The 21756-nt window shown below is 38.3% G+C and overlaps 1 protein-coding gene across 2 annotated transcripts in view; it reads right to left on the bottom strand.

Moving 5' to 3' along the window:
• arfgef1 (ADP-ribosylation factor guanine nucleotide-exchange factor 1 (brefeldin A-inhibited)) overlaps positions 1-21756 on the bottom strand; it is a 67515-nt gene that overhangs the window by 39913 nt on the left and 5846 nt on the right. For both annotated transcript variants that reach the window (XM_061921846.1, XM_061921845.1), the window contains exon 2: positions 6582-6612. In XM_061921846.1, coding sequence (XP_061777830.1) covers positions 6582-6612 — 31 coding nt within the window. The remainder of the gene's footprint in view (positions 1-6581; positions 6613-21756) is intronic.

Genomic DNA, 21756 nt, shown 5'->3' on the forward strand with positions numbered 1-21756 from the left:
GAAATTCTAAGTTAATCATTATTTGCAAAATAAAAATAAAGTTTATGAGTTTCAACATGAAATATCTTGTCTTTTTAGTGCATTCAATTGAATACGGGTTGAAAAGGATTTGCAAATCATTGTATTCCATTTATATTTACATCTAACACAATTTCCCAACTAATATGGAAACGGGGTTTGTACTTGCTCAAAGCGAACCGTTTGGAATTTGAGACTTTAGTGACGTATTTTGTCCTAGTTATATCAGCGGTTATCTCCATAACCGGTAGAGGTTGACCCAAAAAGCTTTGCGCAAATCCGCCATTTCTATTAGGTCAATATTTGTTGTAGTCAATAAGTTCCTTCTTGTACATTTATACGTATGCATCCTCCCCTGTTATTTTGGTAAGGGTACAAAAATGTGTTTCGGTATTTTTTAGTACTTTTCTAAATAAAGCGGACCATGAAAAAAAATGTCATTACTGGCTTTATTTTAACAAAAACATCTCACGGTACATTAAACATATGTTTCTTATTGCAAGTTTGTCCTTAAATAAAACAGTGAACAAACAAGACAACTTGTCTTTTACTAGTAAGTAAACAAACAAAGGCTCCTAATTTAGCAGCTGACGTATGCAGTGACATATTGTGTCTTTTATCATTATTTTGTCAAAATTATTAAGGACAAGTGGTAGGAAAGGAATTATCAATCTACTTGTTCATTTACTGTTAATATCTGGTTATTTTCTTTTTTAATATGTTATATTTTCACTTCTGTTAAAATGTAATAATCACTTCTTCTTCTGTTGTTTGATACTTTACATTAGTTTTGGATGATACCACAAATTTGGGTATCAATCCAAGTAGTTACAGGATCAGACATTGGTCATATTCAAAGTCCTCATGTGTCCACGGACATATTTCCTGAGTTTATAAACATAATATAAAAAAAGAGAAAAAACAAAAGATGATTTTATAATGCTAAAAAATATTGATGTAATCATAATAGTATCGACTAGACAACTCCTGTACTTGGTATCATTACAGTGGATGTTAGGTGTAGATCCACCAATGGCGTTTGATTATTTTGTAGCGTGCCAGAAGACTTGGTGTTGCAGGAAATTCTGGGAATTTGTTCTGTAGTGTTTATGTTGTGTTTCGGTGCAAATATTCTCCCAAATGTGTTTGTCATTGTTTTTTAGTGATGTTTCACTATATGGCACATATTTATGACAGTGTTGGCGTTGTTCATATGGCCACCCTTAGTGTGACACGTATGGCTGTTGACCAAGTATGACCTAGGGCTGGGCTATATGGACTTTTTTTAATATCTCAATATTAGTGTGACACGTATGGCTGTTGACCAAGTATGACCTAGGGCTGGGCTATATGGCCTTTTTTTAATATCTCAATATTAGTGTGACACGTATGGCTGTTGACCAAGTATGACCTAGGGCTGGGCTATATGGCCTTTTTTTAATATCTCAATATTTTTAGGCCATATCGCGATACACAATATATATCTCGATATTTTGCCTTGGATGTGAATGAACACTTGATGCATATAATCACAGCAGTATGATGATTCTGTGACTACATTTAAAAAATTCTTGTTCATACAGCATTAATATATGCTCATTTTAAACTTTCATGCAGAGAAGGAAATCACAACTAAGTCAATTGACCAAAACTGTATTTATTAAACGGTTATTAAGCAATGGCACAAACATTCATGTCATTTCCAAAACAGAAAGTGCAAGATTGTCAGAGACATTTTAAGTGTCAAATAAAAATGAGTTGCATAACAGGAATTCAAATAGTGTTCATCCTTCGCAATGTGGTAGGTTCCTGCAGACGTTATTAAATTATATTTTTTTCATACGATGTTGATGTGGAAATGTTTGCCTCTGCATTTTGATGGTGTGGCCATGTGGCACCCAACGGAGATGTTGACATGCGAAGTAATCACTCCTCATTCTCTAGCAGGTGACTTTTCAAATGATGCTACATATTAGCAGTAATGCTACTTTTTATAGCAACGCTTGTGCCGCATGCTTGACTTATTAAGGTTGTCTGTTCGACATATTCCCACTTGAAGCCGAACCACAGCCAGGCGATGGACCCCCTGCTGTTTTTCTTGGGAATTAATTCTTCCTTCATTCGCACCTTCTTTCTCTCGTATTACCACTTGCACTGCTCTCCTAGCATCACACCTAACGTTACCCATGCTGCTACCTCTCTGCTACGCGAGGGCGTATACGTATGTGACGTATGACGTGACAGTATGTGTGCTTGCTGTCTGTGAGGAGACACAAGAAAGAGCGACTAGAGCTTGTAGTGTAATGCCAGCACTGCGTGAGAACGTATACTCGAATATCACAATAGTTATTTTCTATATCACACAGATACAAACCCCGCGATATATCGTGTATATCGATATATCGCCCAGCCCTAGTATGACCTTCATTCACTTGTGTGTAGTGTGTCCAATGTAAAGATAATTGTCTTGATGGTTAAAAATCAGACATCTTGTCTTGACTATGCCAACTAAAAATAATTATTAACAAATTCAATACTATGATTACGGTGTGTAGTGAAGCATGGATACTTATCACTCAGATGATGCTTGGAACAAATGTATTATATTTGTCGCCGTGGAGACAAGGATTAGTTATTTAGAAGTAGTTACAACACTACGGATAGACATTAACCACTAGCTAGCGAACATGCTCGTCTGCATGACATGACATGACATGACATGACTTTTTAGAGGTGGTATAGTACCGACTATGATTCATTAGTATCGTGGTTCTACACTAATACCGGTATACCGTACAACCCTTGTTTTAAGTTATACCTGTCAGTAGACTCCATATGAAAGCGCTAAAAACTACAAACGTGTTGGAGACAAATACAGCTCATCAACCGTAACGCTACAAGCACACAAAAGGGTGTGTTCCCATCCATCCATCCATTTCCTACCGCTTATTCCCTTTAGGGTCGCGGAGGGCGCTGGAGCTTATCTCAGCTATAATCGGGCGTAAGGCAGGGTACACCCTGGACAAGTCGCCACCTCATCGCAGGGCCAACACAGATAGACAGACAACATTCACACTCACATTCACACACTAAGGCCAATTTAGTGTTGCCAACCAACATTTCCCAAGGTGCATGTCTTTGGAAGTGGGAGGAAGCCAGAGTACCTGGAGGGAACCCACGCAGTCAAGGGGGGGACATGCAAACTCCACACAGAAAAATCCCGAGCCCGGGATTGAACCCAGGACAACCCCTCTTCCACCGTGCTGCCCTGAACACTTTTAAAGACTATATTCCAAGGCTAGATATAATTTCTAATACACCACTATAGACTTATTTAAAACTGCTGAAAAACAGTACAACTACTACTGTGCTGGTATAGATGAAGAATACATTAAGTTTCAGCAAGTTAAAGCTAAAACATTCAACTTAGCGTCTTGGCCAAGTGCCTCGAATTCTGCACTTGATCCATCTAAGGAGGGGGTGTCACTAATCAGACTTTGCCGTGCTCTCATGCTGACAAAGCATCTTAAGGCCTCGCTTAAGCTGCTAAAGCCCTCTCGTGGAATGACACCGCAAATTTTATTCCCAATTCTTCAAAGGCCACGTCGCTTTTATACGCATGGAGCATCCTCCACTGCCGCCACACCCAAAGAAGCTCAGACAGTCGGAGGGAGGGTCCGCATTGTTTATGTCCTGGCAATGAAAGAGGATGTGACCTCAGCCTGTTAAAAAGGAGGGACGAGCTCACTGGAGTACGACCAGACACGGATCATTGCAAGACTTAGATGCAAACAAAAGGACGTGGCTCGAGTGATTTCAGGAAAAAAGGTGGTTCAATCTAAGAGGAAAGAAGGAAAAAAACGAAACAAGGATATACAAACACAATCATTTCAAAATCTTTTGAAATGATTGTGTGTGATTGTTTCACTTGACCACTGCAGTGCTCCCTCTTCTATGATTCACACTCAGTGTGGGCGGAGCCTAAATGTCTGCCTCTCTTCACCCATGCGACCTAATGTTTTCTCTGACAGTCTTGTTTCAAACAACCCTCAAAATGCCATCATGTTTAATTAATGATATGAATAATTAGGTTGTAGAGTTACCAGAAGACAGTGGATAATAATAATAATAATAATAATAATAATAATAATGATGATGTCTCAAAAGACAGGGTACAACATTCCAAGAATTAAGTTGTTATACTAATAGATGAGAGTGGGAATCTTTGGGCACTTTACGATTCAGGATCCACGATTCGATTAAAAATAGATTATTGATGCATCTTTAGTTCATGTAAATTGATGCAGTATTATATTTCACTAAATAAAGGTTGCAAAAAAATTATTTGGAATAATTCCCACATTTATTAAATTAATGAAAATGTGTGCAAAACGGGACCATAACACCAACAAGGGGTTGTTCAAATCTCTCGGTGAGGCAGCTCGCTGCAGTCAGACAAATTTTAGAACTGTCTGCATATTTGTTTACAATAAATAAATCGATTATTAATGTTTACTAATCAATTCGATAATCTTCCATCGCCAAATTGCGATGCATCTAAAAATGTATTATTCACCCCCACCTCTTCTACGAGAGGTCATAAAATTATGAGAAAAGGCATGTTTTTTGTGGCAGAGTTATAACAAAAAAAATGATGATACCATTCCCATAATATTTTGATAAGAATACACGTTTTTCTGATTGTAGTATTGCTTTATTAATGTAAAATCCTGACTTAAGTCCTGTAAAATTGGGACAAAATTATTATATTATAAAAACTACCGTATTTCCTTGAATTGCCGCAGGGCATATAGTATGCGCCTGCCTTGAATTAATGCCGGGCCAAACTCGCTTCGCAGAATAATTAGCGCATGCTTGGTATTACCGCCTGGTCAAACTCGTGACGTCACGAGTGACACTTCCCCTGTCATCATTTTCAAAATGGAGGAGGCTGATTTCAATACCGGTAATTTGAAATCGCATAAAGGGAAGAAGATTAAGAGCTATTCAGTAGAATTTAAGGTCCAAGCTTACACCATACTCAATTTTTTACTGCATGCCTTTGGTAAGTGCCGTAGTGAGAAGAGGTTTTAAAATAATTAGCGCATGCTTACTTTTACCGCATGCCTTTGGTAAGCGCAGGAGTGAGAAGAGGTTTTAAATTAATTAGCGCCCCGGCGGCAATTCAAGGAAATACGGTACTTTAAATGTATTAAGTAGATATTTGTTCTTGTATTGTTTTACTCTATTCTGAAAACATACAACTTAATTCATGTAAAATTCTGACTTTAATATAATATTCAGACTGTAATCCAGTAAAATAATTGTATTATGTTACCTCCCCCCTTTTTTCGATTAATTGGGCTCTTTATTCGGTATGTTTGACTTTTTACTCCTTACATAAAAATTATACTTTCAGTAGTATAAACAAATGTGACAAAATTGGTTAAAAAAGGATGCTGTTGTAATTTGGGGTATTCATTTCCAAATACCGGTCTGAACTATTGTGTCCTTTTGAAAACACGCACGCACGCACGCACACGTACGGCAGAATGTTCAATACGATGGTGTTTTTTTTTAATGGCACGTAACAAGTGAGTGATTGTTTCTCTTACATGATTGTGTGACGGACCACCATGTAAAATTCTGATTTTAATATAATATTCAGACTGTAATCCAATAAAAATAATTGTATTATGTTATCTCCCCCCTTTTTTCGATTAATTGAGGTCTTTACACAGTATGTTTGACTTTTTACTCCTTACATAAAAATTCTACTTTCGTTATTATTAAAAACATGACAAAATTGGTAACAAAGGATGCTATGCTATTTTTGGTTATTCATTTCAAAATGCAGGTTTGAACTATTGTGTCCTTTTGAAAACTATTCATGAGTCTGACAAACTTTTGTGCAGCAGTTTAAACCTTCAGATTTTGCGGCTTTGTTCATAAACTTTGAAAGAAGCAAAGGACTCCCCAAAGATAACCGACACAAGCTGTTATCTACTGAACTTCCCTGAGTAGACATGACATCAATGATATTCTATATGCAATCTGCTTCAATAGCTGCTCTGCAATCTATTATATCACAGCAGGCACACTGCTGAATGTTTTCATGTTATTTAGTCTGAACTTGTATGCCTGCGCCGCACACTGATGAAATAAGCCATTTAAAAAGGCCTGCAGGCTCTATAAAAGTATTCTTGATTAAGGCTTGTTGAGCGCTAATCTGAAAATATAATAAATATGTTTTTCTTACTCTTACAGTTACATTGTTGATAAGAAGAAAATGGGAGCCAATAATTGAAAGTGGAGGGAAAGCCGCTCATTCCAGAAGACGCGTTACTTGGCAACTTCTACACACAGCACGAGGCAGGGGTTTGTCAAGAGAGCAATTACTTGAGAAGAAAAAAAGGGGCTTGGATGTAAGTAAAAATAAAAAGCACACCTCTCTGGAGAAACACGCACACACAAACTGTGTTCCCGTGCCCTTTAGTTGAACTCGAGAGAATGCATTCATGACACATCAGACCAAACTTGTTAAAACAATAGCTGAGGCTTACCTTGATTTTTCTGATTCCTCTTTGATTTCCTCTGAAAAAGAGAAAAAAAGGGAAAATATATAGTACAAACTTTGGGCAAATGCAATACAGTTTGCAGTATGGCTAGTGACACACTGACTTTGTAGAGCAGTGATTCTCAAACTGTGGTACATGTACCACTATTCAAATAATTACTTGATTGAAATACAGTTTTATTTTGCTATATTCAAACACAGTATTACTGTTCAAACTGTGTGTTATGATACAGTGGTAAAAAATATTCAATATACTACGCTGCTGTCTTGGATCCGCTTGAACTGAACTCTCGCGGCTGTGTTGGAGCCACTATGGATTGAACTTTCACAGTATCATGTTAGACCCGCTCGACATCCATTGCTTTCGGTCCCCTAGAGGGGGGGGGTTGCCCACATCTGAGGTCCTCTCCAAGGTTTCTCATAGTCAGCATTGTCACTGGCGTCCCACTGGATGTGAATTCTCCCTGCCCACTGGGTGTGAGTTTTCCTTGCCCTTTTGTGGGTTCTTCCGAGGATGTTGTAGTCGTAATGATTTGTGCAGTCCTTTGAGACATTTGTGATTTGGGGCTATATAAATAAACATTGATTGATTGATTGATACTTGTTATATAAAACTTCTGCCTTGTTTTTAATTAATTACCAGGCCTGCTACGCTATTTCATTTTAAAGTTGGTCAGTGTGGTGATACTTAGAGAGCCAAGTTTTTTTCTGAGGTGGTACTTGGTGAAAAAAGCTTAAGAACCAGTGGTGTAGAGCAGTGGTTATCAAATGGGGGTACGCGTACCCCTGGGGGTACTTGAAGGTATGCCAAGGGGTACGTGAGATTTTTTTTTAATATTCTAAAAATAGCAACAATTCAAAAATTCTTTATAAATATATTTATTGAATAATACTTCAACAAAATATGAATGTAAGTTAATAAATACTGAAAAGAAATGCAACAATGCAATATTCAGTATTGACAGCTAGATTTTTTGTGGTCATGTTCCGTAAATATTGATGTTAAAGATTTATTTTTTTTGTGAAGAAATGTTTAGAATTAAGTTCATGAATCCATATGGATCTCTATTACAATCCCCAAAGAGGGCACTTTATGTTGAGGATTACTTCTATGTGTAGAAATCTTTATTTAAATTAAATCACTTGTTTATTTTCAACAAGTTTTTAGTTATTTGTATATCTTTTTTTCCAAATAGTCCAAAAAAGACCACTACAAATGAGCAATATTTTGCACTGTTATACAATTTAATAAATCAGAAACTGATGATATAGTGCTGTATTTTACTTCTTTATCTCTCTTTTTCAACCAAAAATGATTTGCTCTGATTAGGGGGTACTTGAATTTAAAAAATGTTCACAGGGGGTACATCACTGAAAAAAGGTTGAGAACCACTGGTGTTGAGTAAAGCAGCGAAATAATGAACTAATTGTAAAGAATGTCTGTCAATGTATTGTTGATTAATTGCACCTTGAAGCAATTGATTCACACTACATGGCCTCATTCCTGGGTGAATCTTGTGCGAGAGGAAGGTGAGGGGTTAATCATTTTCCAATGCAGTCTGTTGAAAATGATGGGAAGCGGAATCTTTCGTTTTTTATTCAATTATATGTGTCCATTTCCACCGCCTAACATACGCAGTGCTTGTATTAATGCCGGTCCCAGTAACGCAGCGGTTTAATTTAGCTAAAATCTGCTTGTGTTGAACAGGATGTCATTAAAAAACAAACACAAAATACATATTTTGGTTGACTTTCAAAATAAAATGGTCTGTCTTCAAAGCGAATCGTGCCTTACACTTTTAAACGTCCTAATGGGCGGGGACGGGCTTGAAGTCAACTTGTCAAAAGTTTTTCAGACGTAATTTCACCTTGTTGACCCAAATGCTGATACTAGAGATCCAAAATTAAAGAATATACAGGCATATACCAGGTTACGTTTTGGAGGCATCCTGTCAGGGGTTGGGAGCCCTCTGACACTATGTGTCGGAATACAGTACATGTTGAACCGAAGCTTCCCAGACCATGACGCGTTGAGGCACAATTATTTTGTTGCTATTGTACTTGTATTGCTAGCAACTAATTTTCTATCTGCTGTATAAGCTGTGCACTGAGTACTCTAAAATACACTCAAAGTTAATTTCTACAGCATTGTCCTATGACAAAATTTATTGTCAAAAAAATGGAGGCTGCAATGTGAGGTGTCCTCACTAATTAACTAACGTGTTGTCCTCAGTAATTAGCATGTGCTTTTGCAAGAATGCAATGGACTTGTCGCGCCACCAAGCTTGGCCTTGGCCCACTCGCTACCCCGAAAAATGTAACCTATTAGTCTGTGCAAGCCAGAGCCGACATTTATCTCAAAGATCTACAGGGCATGAAAGCGGCGACATGAACTAACCAAGCGCGCACACGCTCACAAAGAGGGAGGAAGACAATAAGAGAGAGAGAGAAACCGAGCATTCAGCACAAGAGCGTTAAAAAAGGCGACCCCTCCATGAGGAAGCTTTGAGCGCTAACTTGCAAGAGAGCGCACCGAGACGACTCCATTATTTCACTGCTGCCAGCCTGAGCAGAACTTCTCATCGAATATTTAACGCTTAAAATTGGGATTAAATGAGAGGATACTTTGAACATTTTTTTACAGTCAAGTTCGAATATTTTACAAAAACACTTTCAGAAAGCTAAGGACTTCTCCATTCACAATTATTTTGTATATAATGTCCATCCAAGACTCAGTCATACGTTCAAAATTTTATTTCAAACATTAGTCATGAATAAAGTAATTAGGTAATTGATTAGGACAAAGTAGCACTACGCTAACGTGACGCGAGTCAAAGATATTCTATTTGAAAGAAATTCTTTACTGTTTTAAGGAATGTAATGCTTGTCAAAGAAAATCTTTTAGACAGGAGCAATATGCTGTTTTTAAGAATCAACTGCAAAAACAAAACTCAAAGATCTTCTGTCAGGTTTGCTCGGCTTTTTGAAGGATCAATGGCAAAAATGCAAGGCTTGCTATATGACAGGTGTGCTGCAAAAATTCTACTAAAAAATATTATATACAAAAATAATGCTCTGCTGTTTTTTCATGACTATATTTCTAAAACGCTAGCCAAATATCCTCTACATTACAGAAGTATCCTGCTTTTCTGAAGGATCAACCGCAGTTCTTGATATGGCAGGTATGCTTTATATAAAAATCTACTCCAAAATGCTGGTATAAAATCCTCAATATGACAGAAGCACTTTGTTGTTTTTAAGGACCTACTGCAAAAACACTAGTCAAAGATCCTCTATATCAGGGGTTCTTAACCTTTTTGACAGTGGAGCCCAACATTTCCACTAGAGAAAGGACCAGGGGGCCACTAAAAGATTAACACGGAATTAATAATCTTATTCTTAATTATCAATAATTATATTTAACCTACTCGCTGTTTAAGAGGATAAACATTGTCAAATGATATTAAACCATGTGTTAATCACAAAGACTTTTATCAATGCTTTCTGTCAGGCTGATTACAAAAATAAATACTACTCAACTATACTGCTAAAGAAAGGGACTCATAAAAACTACATACAAGTATGCATTGCTAAAAGATATAATTTATAACAAATAATATTAAACATGTTTGTTAAATAAACTGTCAATTAAATTAAAGTGCAAAGGAAAATGCAGCTTCAACGCTTTAGTCATAACTTTTGCGCTTAAACTAAAGTGTGCAGCTTAAGCACTATCTTAAGCTGCACACTTCTGTTTGTTTGATATTATAGTGTATTACAACTAAGTATCGCTGCGGCCCACGGCTGAGAAATATATTTTTTTGCAGCCTTCTAGGAGACGCTTGTGGCCCAATAATTGGTCTAATAGTCAAGAAACACTGCTCTATGTGACAGGAGCACTTTGTTGTTTTTAAAGGGGAACTGCACTTTTTTTGTAATTTTGCCTATCATTCCCAATCCTTATGTAACAAAAGAACAAACATGTTTTTCTTTTTTTATGCATTCTTAAGAGTAAATAAATATGATCAAAAGTCTACTTACAATGGAGCCATTCCTGATTACTGCTCTCTGCAGACTTCATGAGAGCCAACAAACATACAACATCACATACTGTACAATGTCTGCTGTCCTTAGCATGCCGACTGATAGAATCTTGTTATTTTCCAGTTTAGATGAAAATGATTCACAATCCTCGCAAACAAAAGGGGGTTGGAACAAAGCATCGTTTCATGTCTTTCGCCATTGCCGGGTCTAAATTGTCTGTCAAAGTGTACCAACTTGTCGGATTTCGTCCTCATCCTTCTCAAACCACAGTGAGAGGCATAATTTATGATCTAAAATAAACTTTCACCAGCACCGATGCAAGAAAGCAGCTCACCAGCCAATGATGTCGATAAAGCTACTTGAGCTAGTTATCACAGTGCTGGTATTAATAGTTTGTCTGTGTTAGCACTTATAGTAACAATATCACTAATAATTGGTTAATATTCAAGTCACGAAATGTAAATGGAGTTTTGTTGGGTTTTTTTGGGATGGTTATTTATTGTAGTTTATGGGTGGAATAGACGACCTCACATTGGCCTCATTGTAAGCAGACTTTTATTTACGAGTTAGAGTGCATTAAACAAACTACATCCTACGTCATGTTTTTCATAATGACTATTGATGAACAACAGGCAAAATTCCAAAAAATAAATACTGTGAAAATGCTAGTAAAAGATTGTCTATATGACAGAAGCACCTTGTTGTTTTTAAAGACCTGCTGCAAAAATGCGAGTAACGAATCGTTTATTGTGCTTGCCTGTCTTAAGTGTGCTTGCATGTATTAAGAAATACTGCAAAAGACTAGTCAAAGATCCCATACATTACTCTTTTGTTCTTGGAAAACAGCTGCAAAAATGCTAGTCAAAGATCCTATATACTGTATGACAGGAGTGCTGTGCTTCAAAATTGCTAGTCAATGCTCATCTATACAACAACAATGCTTTGCTGTTTTTCGGAATCTACAGCTGCAAAAATGTTAGCCAAAGATCCTATATACTGTACGAAGGGAAATTAAGGTCAAAGCTTGTCTACACAACTGGAATGTTTTGCTCTTTTTAAAATCTACTGCCAAAATACAAATCAAAGATCCTCTGTTCGACAGGAGTTCTGCTGTTGTTCCAAACAAAATGTACTCTCTCAAGTTTAGAACTGAACATGCGGGCCGGTCTTCTGTCATTTTAGGAGCAGATTTAACCCATGGACCACCGGTTGAATAGGGCTACTGCTATCTGAAAACTACAGTTCTTGTGTGTATTATTGTTTATTCCCAAAAGCCCCCTGCATCGCCCCCTGGTCTTTGTCATGTGTGCGCCAAGAAGAGAAGCGAGCCACTCTGTCTGCATCACACATGACAGCCATGAGGAACTTTGACAAAGCAAAGCAGAGAGAAAAGTCAAGACAGCGTTATTTAGGATGAGTCGCTCTGCAAGGATAGCGTATATAAAAAGTCTCCAGCAAAAGGGAAGACATTAAATATCATGTGTATATAAACAGACACACAGTATATATACTAAGTATACATGAATATTTAAGCAATAATCTCTGCTAATCTCCTGTCATCTGTGCTTGCTGCTGTAGTTGTTTTAGCTGGTTGCAATGCTTCTGAAGTGTCAACGACTTTTATTTATCAGTTCATCTTCAGCAGCAGCACCGTTTCCATGGTTTCACTTTTGAAATTCCTTAGGTGGCAGTTCCCCCGACAAGGCCCCCTGACATATACTAAGAGCTAATTATCTGAGGGCTACTGACTCAGCCAATATGGCGACCACCATTCTTCACTTGAGTCTTATACATGCGTCTGTATTGCTGCACTTGTCATTCATTGTGTTTTATTTTTGCATTTCTCTTCCAGCATAATTGTTCCTACTGATTATTTGTGACAGCTGACCTTATAAATGGACACAGATTCCCCCACACCCAAAAGGTGAGTGGAAGATTTTTACTCTATTTACGGTGTAAATCTTGGAATCTCAATATTTTAGCACAATTTGTAAAAACATGAAAAACCATTGTAGTAATAATAATCCTGATTGAATACAGTTGATTCAAGAACTAACATCCATCCATTTTCTACCGCTTATTCCCTTTTGGGGTCACGGGTCAAGAACTAACATGTGCTGTAAAATTCAAACAATTAAACAATTACAAATAAGAAATTATTGTACATGACCACAACGTGCACCACATGAGGCAAGACTTCCCTAGATACTAGGGATGTTCGATCAAGATTTTATGATGCCGATATTGATCATCCATAAGTGAGATACAAATCAAATACAAACCCCGTTTCCATATGAGTTGGGAAATTGTGTTAGATGTAAATATAAACAGAATACAATGATTTGCAAATTATTTTCAACCCATATTCAGTTGAATATGCTACAAAGACAAAATATTTGATGTTCAAACCGATAAACTTTTTTTTTTTTGCAAATAATCATTAAATTTAGAATTTGATGCCAGCAACACGTGACAAAGAAGTTGGGAAAAGTGGCAATAAATGCTGAGAAAGTTGAGAAATTCTCATCAAACACTTATTTGGAACATCCCACAAGTGTGCAGGCTAATTGGTAACAGGTGGGTGCCATTATTGGGTATAAAAGCAGCTTCCATGAAATGCTGAGTAATTCACAAACAAGGATGGTGCGAGGGTCACCACTTTGTAAGCAAATTGTCAAACAGTTTTAGAACAACATTTCTCAACGAGCTATTGCAAGGAATTTAGGGATTTTAACATCTACAGTCCATAAAATCATCAAAAGGTTCAGAGAATCTGTAGAAATCACTGCACATAAGCGATGATACTACGGGCCGTTGATCCATCAGGCGGTACTGCATCAAAAACAGACAATAGTGTGTAAAGGATATCCCCACATGGGCACAGGAACACTTCATAAAACCACTGTCAGTAACTACAGTTGGTTGCTACATCTGTAAAAGCAAGTTAAAACTCTGCTATGCAAAGCAAAACCCATTTATCAACAACATCCAGAAACGCCGCTCGCTTCGCTGGGCCCGAGCTCATCTAAGATGGACTGATGCAAAGTGGAAAGGTGTTCTGACGAGTCCACATTTCAAATTATATTTGGAAACTGTGGACGTGGTGTCCTCCGGAACAAAGAGGAAAATAACCATTCGGATTGTTATATGCGCAAAGTTTAAAAGCCAGCATCTGTGATGGTATGGGGGTGTATTCGTGCCCAAGGCATGGGTAACTTACACATCTGTGAAGGCACCATTAATGCTGAATGGTCCATACAGGTTTTGGAGCAACATATGTTGCCATCCAAGCAACGTTATCATTAACGTCCCTGGATATTTCAGCAACACAATGCCAAACCACGTGTTACAACAGCGTGGTTTCGTGGTAAAAGAGAGCGGGTACTTTCCTGGCCCGTCTGCAGTCCAGACCTGTCTCCCATGGAGAATGTGTGGCGCATTATAAATGCGTAAAATACGATAGCGGTACCCCGGACTTTTGAACGACTGAAGCTCTACATAAAACAAGTATGGGAAAGAATTCCACTTTCAAAGCTTCAACATTTAGTTTCCTCAGTTCCCAAATATTTATTGAGTGTTGTTAAAAGAAAAGGTGATGTAACACAATGGTGAACATGCCCTTTTCCAACTACTTTGGCACGTGTTGCAGCCATGAAATTCTAAGTTAATTATTTTTTGCAAAAAAAAATAAAGTTTATGAGTTTGAACATCAAATATCTTGTCTATGTCGTGCATTCAATTGAATATGGGTTGAAAAGAATTTGCAAATCATTGTATTCTGTTTATATTTACATCTAACACAATTTCCCCAACTCATTTGGAAACAGGGTTTGTATACTGAACGACAAAATAAACTCAACACTTTTGTATTTGCTCTAATTTTGCAAGAGTTGAACTCAAATATCTAAAACTTTGACGATACTGGTACACAAAACATCCGTTCCCCTCAAATATTGTTCACAAATCTGTCTGAATCTGTGTTAGTGAGAATTTCTTTTTTGCCAAGATAATCCATCCAACCTCACAGGTGTGGTGTATCAAGATGCACAGGTGTGCCCCAGGCTGCCCACAATAAAAGTCCACTCTGAAATGTGCAGTTTTGCTTTATAGTGGCATGGGGAGGGTCAGAAAAGCCATCAGTGTTGTGGTGTGGTGTGACCACCATTTGCCTCAAGTAGTGCAACATGTCTGCTTCGCATAGAGTTGATCAGGTTGTTGATTGTGGCCTGTGGAATGTTGGTCCACTGTTCTTCAATGGCAGTGCCAAGTTGCTGGATATTGGCTGGAACTGGAAAATGCTGTTGTATATGTAAATCCACGGCATCCCAAACATGCCCAATGGGTGACATGTCCTATAAGTATGCTGGCTATGCAAGAACTGGGACGTTTTCAGCTTCAAGGAATTGTATACGGATCCTTGCAACATGGGGCCGTGCATTGTTATGCTGCAAATTGAGGTGATGGTGTCGCGTGAATGGAACAACAATGAGCCACATCTTGTCAAGGTATCTCTATGCGTTCAAAATGCCATCAATAAAATGCCTTTGCGTTCGTTGTCCATAACATACGCATGCCCATACCACAACCCCAGTCCCACGATGGCCCACTCGATTCACAACATTGACATCAGCAAACCATTCTCTTACACAACGCTGACCAACAAGCTTTCTGCCAAAATGGGATTTATCCGTGAAGAAAACGCCTCTCGAACTTGGCATACGCCATCGAATGTGAGCATTTGCCCACTCAAGTAGGTTACGATGACTAACTTTAGTCAGGTCGGGACCCCGATGAGGACAACGAGCATGCATATGAGCTTCTCTGAGACAGTTTGTGCAAAAATTATTTGGTTTTGCAAACCAATTGTTGCAGCAGCTGTCAGGGTGGCTGGTCTCAGACAATCATAGAGGTAAGTAAACCTGCTGGATGTGGAGTTCCTGGGCTGGTGTGGTTACACATGGTCTGCAGTTGTAAGGCAGGTTGGATGTACTGCCAAATTCTCTGAAATGCCTTTGTCGACGGCTTATGTTAGAGAAATTAACATACAATTTACGGGAAACAGCTCTGGTGGACATTCCTGCAGTCAGCATGCCAACTGCATACTCCCTCAAAATTTTCAACATCTGTGCTGTGTGAGAAAACTGCTCATTTCAGAGTGGCCTTTTATTGTAGGCAGCCTAAGGCACACCTGTGCAATAATCATGTTGTTTAATCAGCATTTTGATATGTCATGGATCATCTTGGAAAAAATAAGTACTAACTAACACAGATTTGAACGGAATAGGTATTTTGTGTGTATAGTCAATTTTAGATCTTTGAGTTTAACTCATGAAAAATGGGAGAAAAAAATAGTGTTACTTTTATATTTTTGTTCAGTGTATGTTCATTGTAACTTTTTCAATGTATTTATGATGAGTGCTATAGACAGTTTAATGTTAACCATCATTTTAGCCAGAGTCCGCCAGCTAGTTTGTCGGTCTGGTAAAGTTAGCTGAAGCTAAAGCTTACACACAGTTATTGGCTCAATACAGAAACCTCTTCAAGGGACATTGAATATATTTTAGAGTTTCCATAGCGAGCCTACTGACAGAAGTTCAAACTATATGCAAATTTGCATTAGAAATAGCAACAGCTGAGGATGTATGTGCATGTACGAGCCAGTCTGCCTCACAACAAGAGGAACAAGGAAAAGAAAGAGCTTATTCACTCGTGTGACAGCAGTGTGTGAATGTGCGTGTGGATAGGTGAATGATGCAAATCTTTGATGTAAAGCACTTTGGGTACTGTGGAGGTACAGTAAAGTGCTATAAAAATACTATTACAGACCATTTACAGCACGTTCTACAATGGCAGACTCGCATAAAGCACTTTGAGTTTAGGCAAATTTCTACCATATATCGATAATTCGCTGACATAACCAATAGCAAAAACTAGGGATGTCCCGATCCGATATTGATATCGGAAATCGGTTCGATATTAGCCAAAAAAGTGAATATCGGATTTTATCGGACTGAATCTAAAAACTCCGATATAAGCGCTCCGATATAAGCTGTCCATTTGCCGCTGCAGCACTTCTATAATAGGTGACTGGTTTGATCACACTCCAACACAGTAGGTGGCGGCAATGCCCCTTAATTAACGTTGGTGGCGGCCGCGGAAGAACGTCTCTGATCCAGCATGCACAGCCCACGTGATCACAACAACGACAACGCGTGTGCTCAGCAAAGTGTAGTGATGTCGGCTGTGTGGAAGTATTTTAATTCACAGCATGCCGAAATGCTTATCTTCTTAAAAAAAATCTCCACATTATGCTCGGACTGCAGAAAGTGGAGAAGGAGGAGGAGGAGTAGTAAGGGTAGTCAGCACTGACTGATTATTATTTGTTTTAGGCTGTTGTTATTAGAGTGATATGTTTATTGTGTTTACACTATTCTTCAGTGAAGACTAAGAGTAATTACTACATTGTTTCGGGCATAGTCAGTCAGTGAAACTGGAGCTGTGAACTCTTAATTTAAAGCAGTTGGACAGTGGACAATATTGTGTTGTTTTTGTGTTTTTTGTCCCTGCCCACAGTTGTTTCGAACATATGCTGACAGTAAAAAAATAACTGAAGTGAACTTGAATTGTTTGCACTTTAAAACGTTTTTTGTTTTTTTTATTGGATTTATTTAGGTTATTTTTCAGGGTCTTCTAATTTATTTTTAATTTATTCTTTTCAATTGTATAATTATGTTGGTATTAGTGGTTATTTTGCACTTTAAATATAACATTTTGTTTTTATTGGATTTGTTGAGGTAATACTCTTACGTTGAAGGTTAAAATTTATGTAACCAATTGGTTAATAATAAATGGGTCAGTTTTTCCTATACCTACTCTTGCTGACTATTGTTTTCTGTTTTAACACTACAACATCAGTAACAGTAACATCACTTTATCAAGCCTTTTCTAACATTCTACAAAACAAAGTAAGGAATAAATATATGTATGATTCGTGCCTATATCGTATCGTATTGATATCGGTATCGGCAAATACTCAAGGCTACAATATTGGTATCGTATCGGAAGTGAAAGAGCTTACTAAAATCCAAATTCCAGCATCACAGCTAGTTATTGTACAACACACTTCCAATATGCCATTGTGGGACCTTTTTAAAATTACTGTAAACACTATAAGTTGATACAAAATCCCATATAGTGTGAGTTTTGTATCCTTTTAAGGTACCTTCTGAAGCAGGGTAAAAGGTTTTATGGCTAATCTAAAACCTGCTTCTGCTCCTCCAAGCATGACGGAATGCAGGTACTTCCCAAATGTCAACGGACGCTGTGGCACCTGTCGAGGTGGAAGTAGTACTTTTACTTCAACTGAATTTCCATATTGGAAATGTATTTTATCCGATAGCGTAACAACTTGTTGGGGGCTGCATGTTGCTCCACGTACCCCTATGTACACTGTAAAAGTTATGACGATCTACAAGAGCTTTAGAGGTTCAATTGTAGGTCAAAATGTGCTATGTGGACAGACACTTTCACTGTTGAGTAGGAATAAACACTGTCAGGACCTAGACAGAGCGGCATCATTGTCAAACATCGCTTTATTCATGTTTCAAAAAGGTGGACGCTTATCAACTTGACGATCCTTTCATTCACAGCACAAGCTGATCGAGGCTTAGATATGGTGTGCACAATAAATACAACAGTGAGTCAGTCAGCCTCCCAGGATGCAAATGAGCTGCATGAATCAGCTCGGGTTGATTTTTAGAGGGAAGCAGGCTCTGGTGGAGACGACTGCTTAAATCTGAGAGCTGCTTGATAAAAGTGGTCTCTCTCTGTCTCTCTCTCTCTCTCTCTCTCTCTCTCTCTCTCTCTCTCGCTGCACCACATCCAAAGACGCCCTGTTTACCCTAAATATGAGCTTTGGAAGGGAGTAAACAGCGACACAATACAAGCGATGTATTGAAAATTCTGACAGTTTTGATCAAGACTGTCAAAAAATGTATTAAAATTAATTTGAAAAACTCTGCAGTTAGAACATTTTGCTGCAGAAATACTTAAATTTCCATTGCAAATATCAACCATTACCAACAAACTGACTCATTTAAGCCACACGTAAGTCCTTAAGCTATGTTTTAAGTTCATGTTAGTGTTTGAACCCAAGAGAGCTTGGCTTGTCCATTTCAAGACTCATACAGCTTGCACACTCGCTCATTTATGTGCCGACTAGGCCACTTGCTAAGAATAGACTTCAGGTGAGCACACATGAAATCCAACACACCAGTGACACAGGTAACACCCTCGGCAGAATTTTTTCCACACTGCAGCCACGCGATGAATGAGGAAAAACACCTGGCAGGGCAACTTAAGCTGTTGGATCAAGACTAATTCATTAAGAGCACATACTGCCAGAATGTTGTTCGCACACACAAGCCAGCGGCTACAACACATATGGATTTGAATATACCACGTTCTGGAAAGCTGGGAAAATTCAAACTTCCTACAAGGAGTTTACACAGTACCAACAGTGGTGCACTGCAAGACACATTAAAATATGGCCTTTAAATATTCTCATCTATCCAGGTTTTCTCAAAGTATTGAATCTATCGCAACTGGACTGTTCCGATTGTATTAAAATACTTTTCGCCTCTCTTCCAAGCAGGCTTCATCGGTCCTTGGGTAGGACAGCTCTAGTCTGAGGATAATGCGCGATCCAAAATATTTTTTCCTCTAAAAGTGGAGACATGCTCAGACAAGCATTTTAGCTCTATTGTGGTGCAAAACAACAGTTAAGATACAATTAAGTGATACCTCTGCCAACACATCAACAGCCATAGAATCAGCGTTGTTAGTATTCCATTTAGTTGTATCAATAGTCAAGGATGAAAAGCAAGTCTAGTGCAAAATGAACAACCAAATTGTGAGAAATGCAATGCCCTGACAATACTTAAATACTGCATACTTATTTGACATACACAATACAAATTAGGAGGATTTTACAGAAAATGTGGTAGAATAAAAGTAATTCAAGAGGGCGTGGGTTGTTCAACTCTGTTATTTTACTGCTGTGCTTTTGTTTTGAAGGCTGTACTTTACCAGCTACAGGATATGTTATGCTGATGTTGCCATGGTGTCACTGAGCAGACCATATATGCGAGTTTCCCCGGGGAAACACGAGGGTTGACAGGTACAAATAGAACGCAACTTTTTTTTTTTACATGAAAATTGGTGTGTTAATATTAGGGGTGTGGGAAAAAATCGATTAGAATACGAATCGCGATTCTCACCTTGTGCGATTCAGAATGGATTGTCTTTTTTTTTTTAAATCGATTTATTTATTTAATTATTTTTTTAAATTTATCCAACAAACCAATACACAGCAATACCATAACAATGCAATCCAATTCCAAAACCAAACCTGACCCAGCAACACTCAGAACTGCAATAAACAGAGCAATTGAGAGGAGACACAAACACGACACAGAAATAAACCAAAAGTAGTGAAACAAAAATGAATATTATCAACAACAGTATCAATATTAGTTATAATTTCAGCATAGTGTTAATAAAAATCCCTCATTGACATTATCATTAGACATTTATAAAAGTTAAAAAAAAGAACAACAGTGTCACAATGGCTTACACTTGCATCGCATCTCATAAGCTTGACAAAACCCATTCATCCATCCATTTCCTACCGCTTATTCCCTTTCGGGCTCGCGGGGGGCGCTGGCGCCTATCTCAGCTACAATCGGGCGGAAGGCGGGGTACACCCTGGACAAGTCGCCACCTCATCGCAGGGCCAACACAGATAGACAGACAACATTCACACTCACATTCACACACCAGGGCCAATTTAGTGTTGCCAATCAACTTATCCCCAGGTGCATGTCTTTGGAGGTGGGAGGAAGCCGGAGTACCCGGAGGGAACCCACGCATTCACGGGGAGAACATGCAAACTCCACACAAAAAGATCCCGAGCCTGGATTTGAACCCAGGACTGCAGGAACTTCGTATTGTGAGGCAGACGCACTAACCCCTCTGCCACCGTACACTGTGTCCAATGTTTTCACAAAGATAAAATAGGTCAGATTTTTGGTTCGTATAATAGTTAAAACAAATTTACATTATTGCAATCAATTGATAAAACATTGTCCTTTACAATTATAAAAGCTTTTAAAAAAAAATCTACTACTCAGCTAGCATGTCAGCAGACTGGGGTAGATCCTGCTGAAATCCTATGTATTGAATGAATACAGAATCGTTTTGAACCGGAAAAATATCGTTTTTGAATCGAGAATCGCGTTTTATCGAAAAAAATCAATATATAATCGAATCGCGACCCCAAGAATCAACATTGAATCGAATCGTGGGACACCCAAAGATTCGCAGGCCTAGTTAATATGGTATAGCAATATACCGTAGGCACCACTAGATTTGCTACTGCTATTTTATTCTTTTAGTTTGCAGGCTACTTCCTGGTTCATGGTAGGTGAAGGACAAATGGCACCATCATAGTTCTGGGGGGTGCATGGTTCCATTAATGGAATTGAGACTCATCTGTTACCTGTATCCCGATCCTGTACAAAAGGTAAGAGGTTATTCCTTCAGTCATGCACCTCCTCTCTCTACAAAGTCTGTGTTATTTGCATAAGTCTGCTTAATGTATCTGCACAACTATTTGTTTACAAAGCTTGCAGTACACTGCTATATATAAAGAAAACAAGCTTTTCATGGTCGCCAAGCACGTTTTCTCTTTACATCCAACTGCAACACTTTGAGGTTCAACCTCGTAATCATAGTGCAATAATTTCCTCCTTCCCAGCAGTCTCGAATGCAGCAATAAACATGGCCAAACTCTCACAAGAGCGCTCGGGATTCGTCAATTAAAAGGCAACACAACGCAGCTGATCCACAGCTTGACGGGTTGGGCGGGAAGACATCAAAACACACGACTCTCTAGAGACGCTTTCTATACGCTATACGTCATGAGGCCTGGCCTGGTGGTGAGAAAAACAGCTTGAAGAAAGGGTACGGTGGGAAGAGGAGACAAGGAGGTGGGCTTTCAAATAATTAAATAAAATACATATAGTGTGTTACATATTACAAATTAGTGTCATTGTATA

Source organism: Nerophis ophidion, linkage group LG15 (genome assembly GCF_033978795.1).
Source record: "Nerophis ophidion isolate RoL-2023_Sa linkage group LG15, RoL_Noph_v1.0, whole genome shotgun sequence".
Taxonomy (NCBI): Eukaryota; Metazoa; Chordata; class Actinopteri; order Syngnathiformes; family Syngnathidae; genus Nerophis; species Nerophis ophidion.